This window comes from Pelophylax lessonae (assembly GCF_965119305.1).
Source record: "Pelophylax lessonae genome assembly, chromosome: 13".
Lineage (NCBI taxonomy): Eukaryota > Metazoa > Chordata > Amphibia > Anura > Ranidae > Pelophylax > Pelophylax lessonae.
This window is the reverse complement of record NC_138780.1, coordinates 133062311-133079580: the sequence shown is the minus strand read 5'-3', so window position 1 is coordinate 133079580 and position 17270 is coordinate 133062311. Positions and strand designations below refer to the sequence as shown.

Here is a 17270-nt window from a genome sequence, read left to right as displayed (position 1 = left end):
AAAACTAATGCAGCCAAAACTTCTGCAAAATATGAAATATTTGTTTTTGATTTTAACTGGTTAAAAAGAAAATGTTCTTGTGTTTAGATACCCTTTAACATACTAGAAATATTGCGAAGAAAGGAGCAATGTTCAGAGTGTAATAACTGACAGTATCCAATCAGCATTGCTCTTTTGATTGCTACATGCTACCTGGCATCATTTCTTTTAGCATTGCTTAATAAGGTAATCTTAGATGTTAGGCATATTGACCACTCCCAAGTCCTTTAAAGGAAATCATACGCCAAGCAGTACATTATTAATCATTCCTCTATCAATGCCTGTGGATTACTGCCTTTCCTTTATACATTTAGCACATTACAGCTCAAAGGCATTGCCACTTTAAGAGTTGCACATGCTCAGTGGCATTCTTGGTGTAGCTCGGAAGTGTCTGTGAAGTTACAGTGCGGGGTCTTCCCAGGTGAGTTGTCACATGACCTTTCATTCCCTGCCTTCTGTGTTGCTTTATGAGTTTGATCCTTAGAGGGGGGGCGGTAGCATTTTCATATGAGACCCGCTGCAAGTCAAGTTTAATAAATTCAAGCGGTGTGTATAAATTGTACTGACATCTATTGTAAACTAATTGAATTAAATACCTTTTCAATATGTAATTCAATATTTTTAATTAAGGCATTAAAAAATAAAGCAGCAAATATATTGCAGTTGAATAACTAGCTGTCAGGAAAAGTCGTAAGAAACATAACACATATATATACACATATATACGTACTGCACTCGGAACAAGAAATGGCACCATTACAGGTACTCTGTGCCAGGATTCATGGGACTAACGAGACACCAATGCACCTAAAGCAGTGGTTGTCAACTTACATTAGGTGTGCGCATCCCAAAACTCAAACACACATGCATATATATATATATATATATATATATATATATATATATATATATATATATATATATATACATATATGTACAGTATCTCACAAAAGTGAGTACACCCCTCATATAACAAACAACATATATAAAGTAAAGGTAATGCTGATGATCAAAAATACATATATAAAGTGTATGTAATGCAGATTATAAAAAAAATCTACTGTATATACAGTATATAGACATATACAGTATGTCACAAAAGTGAGTACACCCCTCGCATTTTTGTAAATATTTTATTATATCTTTTCACTAGACAACAATGAATAAATGACTACAATGTAGAGTAGTGAGTGTACAGATTGTATAACAGTGTAAATTTGCTGTCCCCTCAAAATAATTCAACATACAGCCATTAATGTCTAAACCGCTGGCAGCAAAAGTGAGTACACCCCTAAGTGAAAATGTCCAAATTGTGCCCAAAGTGTCAATATTTTGTGTGGCCGCCATTATTTTCCAGCACTGCCTTAACCCTCTTGGGCATGGAGTTCACCAGAGTTTCACAGGTTGGAGTCCTCTGCCACTCCTCCATGACAACATCATAGAGCTGGTGGGTGTTAGAGACCTTGCGCTCCTCCACCTTCTGTGTGAGGATGCCCCACAGATGCTCAATAGGGTTTAGGTTTGGAGACCAGGCTTGTCACCCCATCCCTTTAAACCAGGACACATAATAATTACACAGGTTCTGAGGCTAATAATAATGCACATAAGGCACTAAGTGAGTTTAATTACCAACTTAATCAGCCACAGAACATGTGTCTTGGTTTAAAGGGATGAGGTGGCAACCCTACAGGAGACATGCTTGGCCAGTCCATCACCTTTACCCTCAGCTTCTTTAGCAAAGTAGTTGTCTTGGAGGTGTGCTTTGAGTCATTATCATGCTGGAATACTGCCCTGCAGCCTAGTCTGCGAAGGGAGGGGATCATACTCTGATTCAGTATGTCACAGTACATGTTGGTATTCATGGTTCCCTCAATGAACTGTAGCTCCCCAGTGTCGGCAGCATTCATGCAGCCCTAGACCATTACACTGCCTTAACCCTCTTGGGCATGGAGTCCACCAGAGCTTCACAGGTTGCCACTGGAGTCCTCTTCCACTCCTCCATGATAACATCACCGAGCTGGTGGATGTTAGAGACCTTGCGCTCCTCCAACATCTGTTTATGGATGCATGCCACACAGATGCTCAATAGGGGTTAGGTCTGGAGACATGCTTGGCCAGTTCATCACCTTTACCCTCAGCTTCTTTAGCAAGGCAGTGGTCATCTTGGAGGTGTGTTTGGGGTCAGAATCATGTTGAAATACTGCCCCGTGGCCCAGTCTCTGAAGGGAGGGGATCATGCTCTTCTCCAGTATGTCACAGTACATGTTGGTATTGGTTCCCTCAATGAACTGTAGCTCCCCAGTGTCGGCAGCACTCATGCAGCCCCAGACCATGACACTCCCACCACCATGCTTGACTGTAGGCAAGACACACTTGTCTTTGTACTCCTCAACTGGTTGCTGCCACACAAGCTTGACACCATCTGAACCAAATAAGTTTATCTTGGTCTCATCAGACCACAGGACATGGTTCCAGTAATCCAAGTCCCTAGTCTGCTTGTCTTCAGCAAACAGTTTTTGCAGGTTTTCTTGTGCATCATCTTTAGAAGAGGCTTCCTTCTGGGATGACAGCCATGCAGACCATTATATACCAAAGGGCCACAAGGTGGACACCAGGAATCTAAAGCAAGTGACATATAGGCATTCCAAGCCTTACCTGTATAATGTTGCATGCAACTATTTGATGCCAAGTATTACTTGATCTATTTCTTAGCTCATTGGGTGGAGAATTCTCCATTCTGGAGTCACCATATAATTATTCAGCCTCTGATTCTTCCTCTATTATTATTACAAATGTAATAACTGCTTAAACATGTTTATACTTTATTACTTTAGATATTGCTCCTACAAGATTTCAACTTTTGCCATAAACTATGAAGGTTAGGAGAATTGTATTGGCATCAAGACCAGGTAAGTGTTTTATGCTTTGCTAGTATAGAAAATAATAGGTTTTTAGGCTTCAGTTTGACATTTCAGGTATACTGGATAGTAGGAATGCACCGTTACCATTTTTTTTATCAGTGAGTATAAGTACTGATACTTTGCAGTGTGATTTGTGTCCAAACAAAATGAATGCAAAGAATCCAATTCGATTAGAACAGGAATGCAGTATGATTCCTGTCCGCATGCGATTTACCCCAACGCTCCAGTGTGTGAACCCAGTAAAGAAAGTGAAGCGCCATGTACTGCAGCAATAGGCAGTTTATTAAAATGTTATAACAACTCACAAAGTAAATTGCTAGTCAAATCCATATCTGCAGTACCCCCAAGCTGCTGATGATAGCAAACCATGACTGCTGAAGGTGCTTACAGGGCTGGGAGGAGAAGTTCCAGGACTCCTGTGGGTATAAGGGGGAAGTAATGTCAGCTTGGGGGCAGACCGCCGGACATCTCCTCCATCCCTGTGAGCACTTCCAGCAGTCGTAGTTTGCTATCATCGGCTGGACAGGGATACTGCAGATATGGATTTAATTAGGTATTTACTTTGTGAGTTGTTATAACATTATAATAAACTGCCTATTGCTGCACTACATGGCGCTTTACTTTCTTTACTGGGATCCCACACACAAGAGTGATGGGGGAAATTGCATGCGAATCGGACAGGGTTGTACTGCATTCACATTCAAATTGCATGCGATTCTTTGCGCCCATTCATTTTGTATGGGCACAAATCTCACCACAAAGTATCGTTTTCTGTATCGGAAGCATTTTTACGAGTTCGAGTGAAAATTCTCGTTATCGGTGCATCCCATAGATAGATAGATAGAAAGAATTTTGTAATTTAAAAGATTAAACAGTTAATCTTAACCACTTTACCACCGGAGGATTTTGCTGTCTTACGTCCAGGCCACTTTTTGCGATTCGGCACTGTGCGATTTTACCTGACAATTGCGCGGTCATGCAACGCCGTACCCAAACAAAATTTACGTCCTTTTTTTTCCCACAAACAGAGCTGGTGGTATTTGATCACCTGTGCGATTTTTACTTTTTGCGCTATAAACAAAAAAAGAGCGTAAATTTTGAAAAAATAACAATATTTTTCTCATTTTTTTATATGAAATTCCCCCCCAAAAAAATGTAAAAATCAAATTTTTTTTACATTTTTGGCCAATTTGTTTTCTGCTATGTTTGGTAAAAAAAATCACAATAAGCGTATTTTGATTGGTTTGCTCAAAAGTTATTGCGTTTACTAACTAAGGGAAAGATTTCTGTCATTTTTGGTGTTTTTTTTTTTTAACGAGTAATGGCGGCGATCTGCGATTTTTTTTTTTTTTTTGCGGGACTGTGACATTGCGGCGGACAGATCGGACCCTTGATTGACATTTTTGACACTTTTGGGGGTACCAGTGACATTACTACAGTAATCAGTGCTATAGATATGCACTGTTGCTGTAAAAATTACACTGGCAGGGAAGGGGTTAATTTTATTGGAGAGGGAGTGGTTAATGTATGCCTGGTGCTTACTAACGTGTGTGGGGGGAGGTGACTGAGTGACACAGGGACAGATCGCAGGTTCAGCTATGCTGAACCCTGCAATCTGACCCTGTCTGTCACTTAGGAGATCCGCCCGCTTTGTTTACACAAGCGGGCGGATCTCCAGACTCGATTCCCCGACGATCGGGGAAGAGCAGCGGTGCTCCTCCCTCCCCTGGCCCGACTCCCGCTGTGACTGAATACAGCGGGAGCGAGCCACTTTGCCACACAAGGGGAGGAGTCCGGGAAAAAGCCACTTTGCCGCAGTACAGTCAACGTGACTGGTCGGCAAGTGGTTAAGAATGTTGAGGCTCCCTCATCTTACCTGTCCTGCATGGCCTGTATAAAAAAGAGCAATGTAAATTCCTTTTCTTTAATCTGTTCTGGTCACATGATCCAGCAGCTCCAGCTTCCTAGTGCTTTGAATTCCCGCAGCCATAAGCTCCCATTGCCCATCCATTTTCAGCTCTTCTTCCTTCCCCCTGAAGTATCTCTAACACTGGGTAGCTGGAGCTGCTGAATCAGTCCGGACCAGATTTAAAAAAACATGGATTTTTTTCTACAGCTTACCTGAAAAATACATTTCTTGGAGTACATCATGGAACACAGAGCCATTTTCATTACGTATGGGTACAGGCAGGGCTTTTTTTCTCGAAGAATAGGTGCAGGAACTCCCCCTTTCTGACTCACTCCTTTTCTCCGCCCCTACCCACCTCCGAGGACTGTTCCCTAATTACACCCCCTGCCCACCTCCCAGTACTGCCCCTTATAGAGAATACAGAACTATTTTTGGTACCAAGTAAGTATGGAATTTGTTAATGATTGTTAATGAGAACAAGAAAATCAGTAAAATAGATCTCCTGCAGCCAGTAACATCAATACACCCTCTAGCAACAATAGATCCTCACCAACAACAATGTACCACCCACAAGAAAAATATCCCACAGTACAACAAAGCCCTGGCAGCAACAACAGACCGCCCCACAGCCTGCATCAATAGACCCCCCCTTAACAGTAGATTTCTCCCAGCAACAACTGACCCCCCGGCAACATAAGACAAACCCCAGCAACAATAGATCCCCCACCAGTAACAACAGACTTCCCCAGCAACAATAGACCCCCCTGCAGTGCAAATATGGATTCCTTCCAGCTACAATACATCCCCTAGCAGCCAGTATCAGTAGACCCTTCAGCACACCCCAGCACCCCTTGCATACATTCAGTGCCGGAGGTGCCGGAACTGCGTTCCCCCGCGTTCCTGCTGAAAAAAAGCCCTGGGTACAGGCCACCTTCAGGTGAATGGACACTGGCACCGAATCAGACAAAGTCCCCCTATATAACCCCTCCTATACAGGAAGTACCTCAGTTTTGTAGCAAGCAATAAGTACCCCATACAAGAGGGGAGGGACCTCTGTGTCCCGTGATGTACTCCAAGAAATGGATTTTACAGGTAAGCTATATATCTTTATCGAACATCATGGGACACAGAGCCATATTCATTACGTATGGGATGTCCTATAGCAATGCACCTGCCACCATCAATACTGCCATCAGACCACAAAAGGTCTACATAGCTGTCTGCAGAACACTGTGGCCAAATGCAAACTTCTCCTGGGTCCTAACATCGACTTGTTAGAATCTAGTGAACGTATGTACTGACGACCAAGTCGCGGCTTTGCAAATATGACCCATACTTTCCCCTCCTCTCATGAACTGCATGGCATCTATACTATGAAAAATGAAATTCCCAGTATCTTTTCACATTTGAATTGTGTTAAAACTTTTTTAAAGTATAAAGAATATTGAGTGTTTAAATGTAAATACACACAAGAAAGGAGACAGAAGAGGGTACATGTAGAGAAAAAGGCAGATCTGACCCTTAAAGGGGTTGCAACAGAGATCCCTTATAGCTTAATACAGAGTAAGGTACCAGTTACAAAAAATTATTAAGTGACACAAAGTCAGTTGTGCAAAGACAGTTGGGTCTTGTGATCCCATTTCTTAGTGGGGTGGAAAGCCTACTGCACCAGTCACCATAGGTGAGTAAGGAATGAAAGAGTACACAGAAAAGAACAAATGGAAAGAGGGGGAGAGAAAGGGACGGTGTCAGGTCAGGGGATTTGGCTCAGTAACACCAGTGTAATCAAAATAAGTACCCAAGTAATGTGATAGACCAGGCGTCTCCATACTTTCTTAACAAAGGGCCAGTTTACTGGCCTTGAGGCTTTAGAGGGGCCAGTCTGTGGCCAGTGGGATAAGAAAGCGCGACATTGGTGAGAGCAAATAGTGCCCCATCATTGGTTTTAGTGGAAGGAATAGTGCCCAATTGTTATCAGTGGAAGGAATGGTGCCCAATTGTTAGTATTCAAGGTAGGAATAGTGTCCCTTTGTTTGTGTCGATGGGAGGAATGGTGCCCCATCATTGATGTCTGTGGGAGGAATGGTACCCCATCATTGGTATCTGTGGGAGGAATGGTGCCCCATCATTGGTGTCTGTGGATGGCATGACACCTCAAGGGCCAGAAGAAAGGAAGCAAAGGGCCACATCTGGACCATAGGCCGCAGTTTAAAGACCACTGGGATAGACTGAAGACATGAAGAACAAACAATTTCTCAAGCGCTCAAAAAGGACAGTGACCAGACTGGTATATAATGCAGGGTCTATATTTTCTATGGGACAATGCTTCAGCGATGCAGCCCTCCTCAGACAGGAGAATCTAACTATACACTGTAAAAGAACACACAGGGGTCACAAATGCGTAGTGCATCACCCAAGGTTTATTAAAAGGAACCAAATAGCCAAATTAATTCTCACAATGGACAGAAGTACTTCGGGAGGGCAGTAACCCCTGTCAGATTTTCTTTTGCCATCTCTGTCCCATTGCAGAGATTTCCTTTCACTTCCTGTCCCATAGCCAAACAAGAAGTGAGAGGAAATCCCTGCAAATTAAGGGAATTCCTTGGGGACCCCCAGGTCAGTAGAACTAGTGTCCCCATTGGAACTTTTCCCCTCTATTACTTTTCTGGGGACAACCCAAAATTTGGGCATTTTCTTTTACTTTCACTTTCAATGATAATGGTAAACAGCACAATTAAAGAGGTTTAGGGCTCTTTCACACGGGCGATCCGATCAGATCCGCCTGTCAGTTTTTTAGGCGGATCTGATCGGATCCTCCATGCAGCTCTATGGAGCAGCGGATGTCAGCGGAGACACCTCCGCTGACACCCGCTGCCATCCGCATCCGATCCTGTGCGTGAAATCTGGACGGATGGAAACCCTATTTTTCCATCCGTTCAGTAATCGGATCGGATCGGATCTGATGAGAGCGGACAAGCGGTCCGCTCTCATCCGATCCCCTATAGAGGGCAGCGGGGGCTGAGACACCTCCCTCTCTGCTCTGCAAGCGGAGACGGAGCTGTCATCCGCCGGCTCAGCGGGGATCGCGGATCGATCCCCGCTGAGCAACACGGATCCGCCTACGGAGGCGGACCATGTAAAAGAGCCCTTAATCTCCTTAATGGGTGCACAGGCAGCAATAAAAACTCTCCATAAAATATAATAAATATAAATAAAATAATAATATTAATAATAATAAAATAATATTTATAAATAAACACCCTTACCCTAAGGCCCCTTTTTGACACGAACCGATCCGTTTTCATGGACTCCGCTTGCTCAGCGGGGATCGCTCCATTGATCCTCATTGAGCAGGCGGGTGACAGGTCCGTCTCCGCTCACTGTGCAGAGATGGACCTGTCAGAGTCCCGCTCTCCTCTCTGGGGAGATCGGATGAAAACAGACAGCTCATCTGTTTTCATCCGATCCCATCCGATCTGACCCACTGGACGCATGGAGTACATATCATATTCATCTGTTTTAAGTGGACCTTGTTGGATCGGATGCCAAGCGGATGACCACTGACATCCGCCTCCCCATAGAGTAGAATGGGTGGCCCCAGGGCCGTTTGAAGGAATTTGGGGGCCCCAAGCAAAATGGACATGGAGGCCCCCCCCCGACCCCCCGCACACACGCAAAGCCTACAGGAACCACAGCATAGCCATACAGTTTATCTATCTATCTATATATATATATATATATATATATATATATATATATATATATATGTATATATATGAGATAGATAGATAGATAGATAGAATAAAGAAAGAAAGGAGAGAGAGAGAGAGAGAGGAGGGGGACAGATAAACAAAAAGAGACATAGGAAGACTAAGATTAGAAGGGAGATAGAAAAAAAAGGAAGAAGTTTTCAGACCTGTCGGAACTTGGCAGATGTAGAAGCAGAGGGTCCTAGCAGCTACTCACCCTGATGCTATCTGCTCCTCACTCATCCACATGGCTGCAGGAATTTGAATTGCATTTAGAGCCCTGCTATCTGTATACAGTAGGAGCTGTCAGTCTGCACTGTCCATGGGCTGGATAAAGTCTAGCTGGTAGGCCAGGGATCTTTCTTGTGTCTGCAGATCTTATCAGACTTTTTACAAACCTGTTGAGGCAGAGAGGGGCCCCCTTGAGGGAAATCCCGATAACAGTGTCATTGCACTTTACTGCATTGACGATCAAAGGGGCGCTCACAGCCTTACACAGTGTCGTTGCATTTATTCTTAACCAGTCGTTGTCTTGGGGCCCCAGGCCAGCTCGGGGCCCCAAGCAATTGCTTGGTTTGCCTGCCTTGTAGCAACGGGCCTGGGTGGCCCGATCAGGTCCGCCTGATAAACGGACAGGCGGACCTGATCGGTCTGATCATGCGAAAGGGGCCTAACTGAAAATAAATAAAGAAATAAATGATTATTATGAATAACAATAGTAAATTAATAGTAAACACACAAATCTGCCCAATTTAAGCTACAAAAAAAAGCTCCAGAACTTTTTTGAGCTTTAGGCAATTGGCTTAAGGTGACTTGGATTGGAGATGTGAACCAACTTCATAGAGAATCATTTCTTTTTTTCCCCTCAAGTGTTTCGGAGCTTCAAGCCACAAAAAACTGAGGTGTGCATGGGGCCTTATACTTTAAACCTCCCTCTCCTGAATACAGAAGAATCACCTTCAGGATAGGAGCATTTTGAAGCTGGTCATAGGAAAATGCAATTGTGGCAAAATCGCTGCAAAATCATGGTTTTCCTTTTTGCCACATTTTGTGTTTTCCTGCGGCCGTAGTTAGGGTGGCCTAACTCCAGTATATTGGGCTCACAATGATGTATCAACAGACAAGTTAACTGAAGTTACATGGTTTTTTAATTTGTAGTTCATAACAGCTATCGGTGTTGTTGAAATCCACAGAAAATATGATTGGCAACCTGTACTTAGTGACATATACGAGCTGCCATTGCTGACCTCTATCTGGAAATACTAATCGCCTGGCTGATACCTGGCAACTGGCAATTTTATTCCGAGAGACTGACAAGCATACATGTTCAAGGTCTGTGACTCAGAAAGCACAGGAACCCCCAGTGGGTCATCATGACAGCTAGTGGACTAGAAGTCAACAATGGTGGTCTCCATACTTCCTCTATACTGAACTCGTTTCCTTTAAAGGACATCTGAAGCCACTACAATAGTCAACAGGACCTATAGCGAGCTCCCTAGTGGGAACACAAGAAACCATAAAAAAGCTAACTGGAGTTCAGACCCCTCAGCACATTATCCAAAAAACAAAAAAAGTTTGGCCTTTAGATACATATTTACTGTATGTAAACCACACTAATGTATCCTCCTATGTAGCTTCTAAGACATTTTTTCTATATAGTAGCCAAACATAGGCTTTTTAGGTAAACCTGTCAGAACAGAAATATAGAGGCTGGCTTACCTTCTTTTAAATATGCTAGTTGCCTGGCTGTCATGCTGACCATCTAATTTCAGTGCTCTCTGCAAAACTGACCTGAAACAAGTTTGAAGGTGAGCAAGATTGAAACAATTCCAGTGTTATTATCTGCAAACTTGATCCAATTTAGTGTCTCAAAGTTGTGAAGCTGGTGGCTCAGGATGGCAACCAAGCAGCAAACATATTCTTGCTTGTATTAGGGGTGGTACAGCTGTTCTTTAAAGTTATAAGAAAAACCTAGACGCTTCCATTTCTAAGAGGTTAGTAATGTAAGACTCTGGGTTTCTCGTATGGCTCTTGTATGGGAAATGTTACAGTAACTTTATTCTCTTATCCAGGGATTGATAAGGAGCCGGTGCCTGAAAACTTTCGCCTAGAGGAAGCTGATCTCCAAGAAGAGCTCTCAGATGGACAAATCTTGGCCAAAACCTTGTACCTCTCTATGGATCCTTACCTGGTAAGCAGGTTACTCTTTTTTCTCTGTAGGGCATGAGATATCACATTCAGAGTGATACGTTTATTTTATAGTATGACTAAGCCCAGAACAAAAATGTAATACATTACAGATTACCAGTGGTGTATTTAGGTTTAGTGCTGCCCTAGGCCTGACTAAATGTGCACCCCCTAATTGCAATATGACCCACCCCTTCCTGTAAAGGCCACACTCCTTCCTGTTTATGACCTGCCCTATCATTTGTAAACCACAACCACAGTCTATCAGTGCCCATCAGTGCCGCCTTATCAGTGCCCATCAGTGCAGCCTCATCAGTGCAGCATATCAGTACAGCCTCATCAATGGCCACCAGTACAGCCTATCAGTGCATCATATCAGTGCCCATCAGTACAGCTTATCAGTGCCGCCTCGTCAGTGGCCATCAGTGCAATATATCAGTGCCCGTCAGGGCACCATATCAGTTCAGCCCCATCAGTGAAGCTTATCAGTGCCGCCTTGTGCCCATCAGTGCAGCCTCATTAGTGCCCATCAGTGCAGTTTATCAGTACCCACCATTGGCAACTCATTAGCGACCATCAGTGCTGCCATATCAGTGCAGCCCCATCAGTTATTTTAAGATATTTGAACTTGTGTTTGCTGCCACTGATTGTAGTCCTAGGATTATGTAACTTATTTGTATAATAAATAGAAAGTCCATAGTCCTTATCCACTTGCCGACCGCCGCACGACTATCTACGGCGGCGGTCAGCCCCTCACAGGCAAAGTGACGTAGGTCTACGTCGCTCGCCTGTGAGGGTTTAGGGAGCGAGCGCGCGCCGCCGGAGGCGCGCTCCCGCTCCCGCGTGGTCACAGACCCCCCCGCGCGTGTGACCGGCGGACCCGATCGCCGCCGGCCACTCTGCGATCGGCGGGGGAGAGGGAGAAAGTCAGGCAGCTTGTGTAAACAAGCTGCCTGTCATTCTCCTCTCTGTATGAGAGATGATCACATGGATCTACTATGTAGATCCATTGATCACTCTGCATACAGTTGAAGCCACAGCCAATCACAGTTAGAATCACGCCCCTAGGGACACACACAGCCCCTCCCTCTCAAATAAAGTTAACCCCTTCACTACCAGTGTATTTTTACAGTAACAGTGCATATATATAGCACTGATTACTGTAGAAATGTCACTGGTAACCCCAAAAGTGTCAAAAATGTCAGTCAAGGGTCCGATCTGTCCGCCGCAATGTCGCAGTACCGCAAAAAAAATCGCAGATCGCCGCCATTACGCGTTAAAAAAAAAAACAACAAAAATGACAAAAATCTTTCCCTTTGTTAGTAAACGCAATAACTTTTGCGCAAACCAATCAAAATACGCTTTTTGTGATTTTTTTTACCAAACATAGGTAGCATAAAACAAATTGGCCGAAAATATTAAAAAATTTTGATTTTTACATTTTTTTTGGGGGGAATTTCATATAAAAAAAAGGGAAAAATATTGCTATTTTTGCAAAATTTACGCTCTTTTTTTGTTTATAGCGCGTGATCAAAAAATCGCACAGGTGATCAAATACCGCCAAAAGAAAGCTCTGTTTGTGGGAAAAAAAGGACGCCAAATTCGTTTAGGTACAGCGTCGCACGACCGCGCAATTGTCTGTTAAAGTCACGCAGTGCCGAATCGCAAAATACCCTCTGGTCGTTTAGCAGCCAAATCCTCCGGGGCTTAAGTGGTTAAACAAATAAGTGAAATAATCACTGGCAGCAAACCCAAGTCCAACTCTTTTGCTGCCCCCCCTACAACGTGCTGCCCTAGGCCTGGGCCTTGTTTGCCTAGGCCAAGATACAGCACTGCAGATTACCAGTCCTTAGATATGGTGGCTGCATTCATTTTATTTTTTTTTAGGCTAAGAACAATTTGAGTAAGTACAGAAAATACCTGTTGATCTTAGGCCGACCATGGAAAATTCAAATCTCGACTGGTTCATCAGGGACTGGCCCAGATTCAAACCATTTATGGGCAGGCTGAATGTACCTAAGTTGATTGATAGATCAACTTGGGTACAACCAGCCTGCTAGATTTTACATGTGATTATCGCTAGTGGCTGTTATAGCAGCAAGCAATAATCACTGTCTTCTCCCAGGGGGTGGCTTCCACCGCCCCCCTGCCAGGAGCACACAATAGCTCGGCGGGAGGGATTCCCCTGTTGATGTGGGAATCGAATTGGCAATCTGTGGTTGCAAGAAAGAAATTCACTCCGTCTTTGGCCATTTTTATTAGTAAATGCAGTGCTCTAGTCACTCCCTGTGAGAAGAAGAACTGGAGCCAAAAACAATGTTATCATATTTCTGTAGACCAGGGTTCCTCCAGAGGCTGTTGGGGGTTCCTTGAGCAATGAGCAATTTCTCCCTCTCAGGAAAGTTCCCCTGACACCATTGATCTTTTTAGCTATCTGGAAGAAGGTCATTCTTCCCAATGTCCACAAGTGTAAGGAGCATTCATCTCACTGTCCATCACACTAATGTATCATGAGTTGTAAACACAGTCATTCTAAGCAGGGGTTCCCTGAGTCCTGAAAATATTTCAAGGGTTCTTCTGTGTTGAAAAGGTTGAGAAAAGCTGCTGCAGACTATTAATTCAATCACCCCTCATTTCATGTAGAAGAACAAAGGCAGACATGTTTATAGTCCAGCCTGGGTGACAACCATGGCTCCTTTCATAAATAGATGCATGATTACTAGGTGAAAAGAAAACAAGCCTGAATAGAAACATTAACAAAGGCAACCCAGCTAAGGCCTTGCAAGCTGCAATATCATATCGTTTTCGGGGAGTAAAATATCTGTTACTTTTTAAATTACTTTATACACACTGAGACAAACGAGTGTAGAACTCAATCAAATCTGAGAGCCAGACTTCTTCCATGACTTCCCGAGGAGTTCATGGGCCAATCTAGAAAACTGAATGTCCTTTTATTGACTTTATGTAGAAATCATCATAAGCCCATCTATCAAACCTAGGAGCCAATTTTCTGCTATTGACTTTATGTACACTTCATGAGCCAATCTGCTATATTTATGTGTTAAAGCGGTTGTATACTTAAAAAAATAAAAATAAAGAAAAGAAAACCCTGCAAGACAAAGGCATAATGAGCTAGTATGCATCGCATACTAGCTCATTATGAAATACTTACCTTAAAACGGAGCCCCGACACGGACCCCCGGACACCGCTGTGGGAGCTGACATGATCCCTCTGCGTCTCTTCCAGGTTCGGCGGCTCTGGCGCTGTGATTGGCCGGAGCCGCGATGACATCACTCCCGCGCATGCGCATGGGAGTAATTTTTCGGCAAGTTCCCCGCAAGGAACGCTGAAGGTCCGCCGGACCTTCAGAGCGCATGCGCCGCTCACATGAGCGGCTGCATGCAGTGACAATATCTCCTAAACCATGCAGGTTTAGGAGATATTAATTGTACCTACTGGTAAGCCTTATTATAGGCTTACCTGTAGTTAAAAGTCGCAAAAAGCGGTATACTACCGCTTTAATGTTTATCCACTGACGTCTTAGAGACTTCAGGAGCCAGTTTGTCAAATCTAAGGGCCATTTTCCTTTTGACAACCTTAAAAAAGACTTAGGAACACAAACAGCCTAACGTAGGTTCAAAATGTCAGCCTATGTCACTGCTAAGCCAGAGTACGATGGCATGAAGAAGCTGTCCTAGACAGAGGCGACCACTTAACAGAGACAGTGAAATTAACAAAAAATTTGTTAAAGTTACTAAACCCAAAGCAGTAAAACCGGTCTTTAAATGCAGTAAAGCATGCTTGTTCTACTCACTGTGGAACCTAAGTGGTTAATCATCCACATTGTGTAAAGAGGCAGTTTGATCCTGTCTTCTCTGATTCTCCCCTTCTTTTACTGTCCCCAATCCATCTCCTGACAGTACAGAACGTTGGAGGCACGCTGTACATGCTCGGCTTGGTGTGTGTTGCTAGAGAGTTTTTTTTTTTCTTAAGAGGGTGCATGTGATTAGCACAGGGCCAATCAGCACTGTCCAGACAGAGGGTCAGGGGTCCTGCAGCCTCATAGGACAGTCAGAGGGGAATGAAAACTCCTCCTACAAGTTTTAACCAGACACTGATAGAAGTCACAAGACTGCACTATACTGCTGATGGGAAAAGGTATTTAGCAGTTTATATTTACTAAAATAATTGCATTTCCATGTTCTGTGTACTGTGGGAGACCAGATAAAGTGAATGCAGACTCCTGGGTTTAGTTACACTTTAACGCAAATCAGTGTCACAATCTGTATTAAACGTAGTCCAAAGCAAAATGAAGACTACCAGCATCGAGCTTCCGACACTTAGAGCTAAAATATCACACTCGTATAAGGAAGCTTGATATATGGTCCTTGTTAGTTTGCAGGAATCTGTAAAAAAACTCCTACATTTATTCTCATTTTTATTCACATTTATAAATATTTTTCATGTAGATAATTAATCAGATATATAAAGTAGTTGTAAAGCCAGAAGGTTTTTGTAAAAAAAAAAAAACCTTCTGTGTGCTGCTCCCCCCAGAGCCCCCTCTCGATCCAGCAATGCCTTGGCTGTCCCGGGGTCTCTCTCTACTCTTTGGCTGAGACACAGCAGCGGGAGCCATCTGCTCTCACTGCTGTCAATCACAGCCAGTCAGTGAGAGAGCAGGGGAGGGGCAGAGCCGCTGCTCTATGTGTCTTATGGATGCAGAGAGCGGAGCTCAGGATTAAGCACGCAGAAGTGCCCCCCATAGCAAACAGATTTGCCCTTGTCAAGGGGGAGGAGCCAGGATTAGCAGCGGGGGGGACCTGAGAAGAAGAGGATCCCCCACACAGAACAGGCAATATCACTTTAATCAGAAGGATGATGGGACATAATGGGGCAGAAACAAGGCAACATCAATGGAAAAAATGTACTATAAGTACTGGAGCAAGCAGAATCTGGAGCAGCTATGCATAGTAACCAATTAGTTTCTATCTTCAGCCTGTTCAGTTAAGCATGGAAAATGAAAGATAGAAACTGATTGGTTACTATGCACAGCTGCTCAAGATTCTGTCTGCTTTAGTCTTAGTAAATTCCCCACAATTTGTATTCCAAAGGAAAATAAACCCCTGGTACGGAACGGGACTTTAAGGGGCAAAAGTAACACCACAATTGTTAATAAAACATAATTTTAATAAATCACAATAAAATCAACATAGTAATAAATAAATATAAGTGTAACAAAGTAATAAGTTGTCATAGTTGGACAAAGAGTTGTAGAGCATAGATTTCCAGTTGGCAACACCCTACGCGTTGCGGGAATACCCATCATCAGGGGTGTGAGCGAAGGAATTCCAATATGCATACATACAATTATTTCTGCAATAGAAAATACAACAGGTAATACCGAATATAACAAAGTGAAAATACCTTGAAGATAAATTACATCCAAGAGAAAACCATATATGAGAAAATCACAGAGTCATGTTGAGTAATGCCTCGTACACACGCATCATTTTCGGCCAACGTTCGATCGGCCGATTTTCGGCTTGTTAGTATGATGCTTTCGACAACCGACTCCGACTTTTTCGGCCGAATAAAATCTGGTGTGCAGGCTATAAAATTTTTGTTGGCCGTCAATACAACGGACGATTTTCCGTCAGTCAGTGCAGATTTCGGCAGACAAAAATCTGATAAGCAAGACTGGGCATGCTCAGAGAAGAAAAAACAAATGGAAAGTAAACCAGCACATGACATCACTTCTGAAGTTGGTTTTTGTTGGCCGAGAAAATTCGTGTGCAGTCTAGAGCACATTTCAACCAACACAACAACACTGGACAAAAGTCGGCCGATCGGCCACTAATATAAGGGTGCATTTATCTACTGAGCTCCAAGGTAAGGCCTCAATCACATGGGCGATTATGGCCGGTCTGTTAATTCTGTCAGCAATAATCACCAGTGATTACGTTTAGCAGCATGCCCGTGAATGGGTGACAAGCTGACAGTGATCGGATATGTCCATAGGGTAAATGCCTACGTAGCGGGTACCTATCTTAGGGACCAATAAATGCCCCTGGATGAGGACATTGGTGTCCATGCATTTTCTACTGGCCACTACTTTAAGGGGACATTTGTCTACTGAACAAAAATGTTAGGAAGTATTTATCTATTGGCCACCAGTGTAAGCTTCAGTACAATTTTCCTTGTCTGTGATTATTTTCTGTCAATTAGTATTATTATTTTAATCATTGAGTGATTATTACTGAAAATCAGAAAATATAGAGCAGGAGGGTGTTAAAAGGGGTCCACTGTGGGACTCAAACACTCCGTATACACCATCTTCTTTATTATTTTCTATATAACTTTCCAGTTTAGTGATCACATGAATATACGTATCAAAGTTTTCAGGAGGGGTTTCCGAAGACCTAAAAATAGTTTCAAGGGTTCCTCAGGGTTAAAAAAGGTTGAGA

The 17270-nt window shown here is 43.3% G+C and overlaps 1 protein-coding gene across 1 annotated transcript in view; it reads left to right on the top strand.

The window, feature by feature from the left end:
• The first annotated feature begins 414 nt into the window (after positions 1-414).
• LOC309569614 (prostaglandin reductase 2-like) overlaps positions 415-17270 on the top strand; it is a 50058-nt gene continuing 33202 nt past the window's right edge. Inside the window, exons 1-3 of the mRNA XM_082275503.1 lie at positions 415-460; positions 2874-2948; positions 10691-10809. Of these exons, the coding sequence (XP_082131629.1) occupies positions 2912-2948; positions 10691-10809 (156 nt within the window). The 5' untranslated portion in view covers positions 415-460; positions 2874-2911. The remainder of the gene's footprint in view (positions 461-2873; positions 2949-10690; positions 10810-17270) is intronic.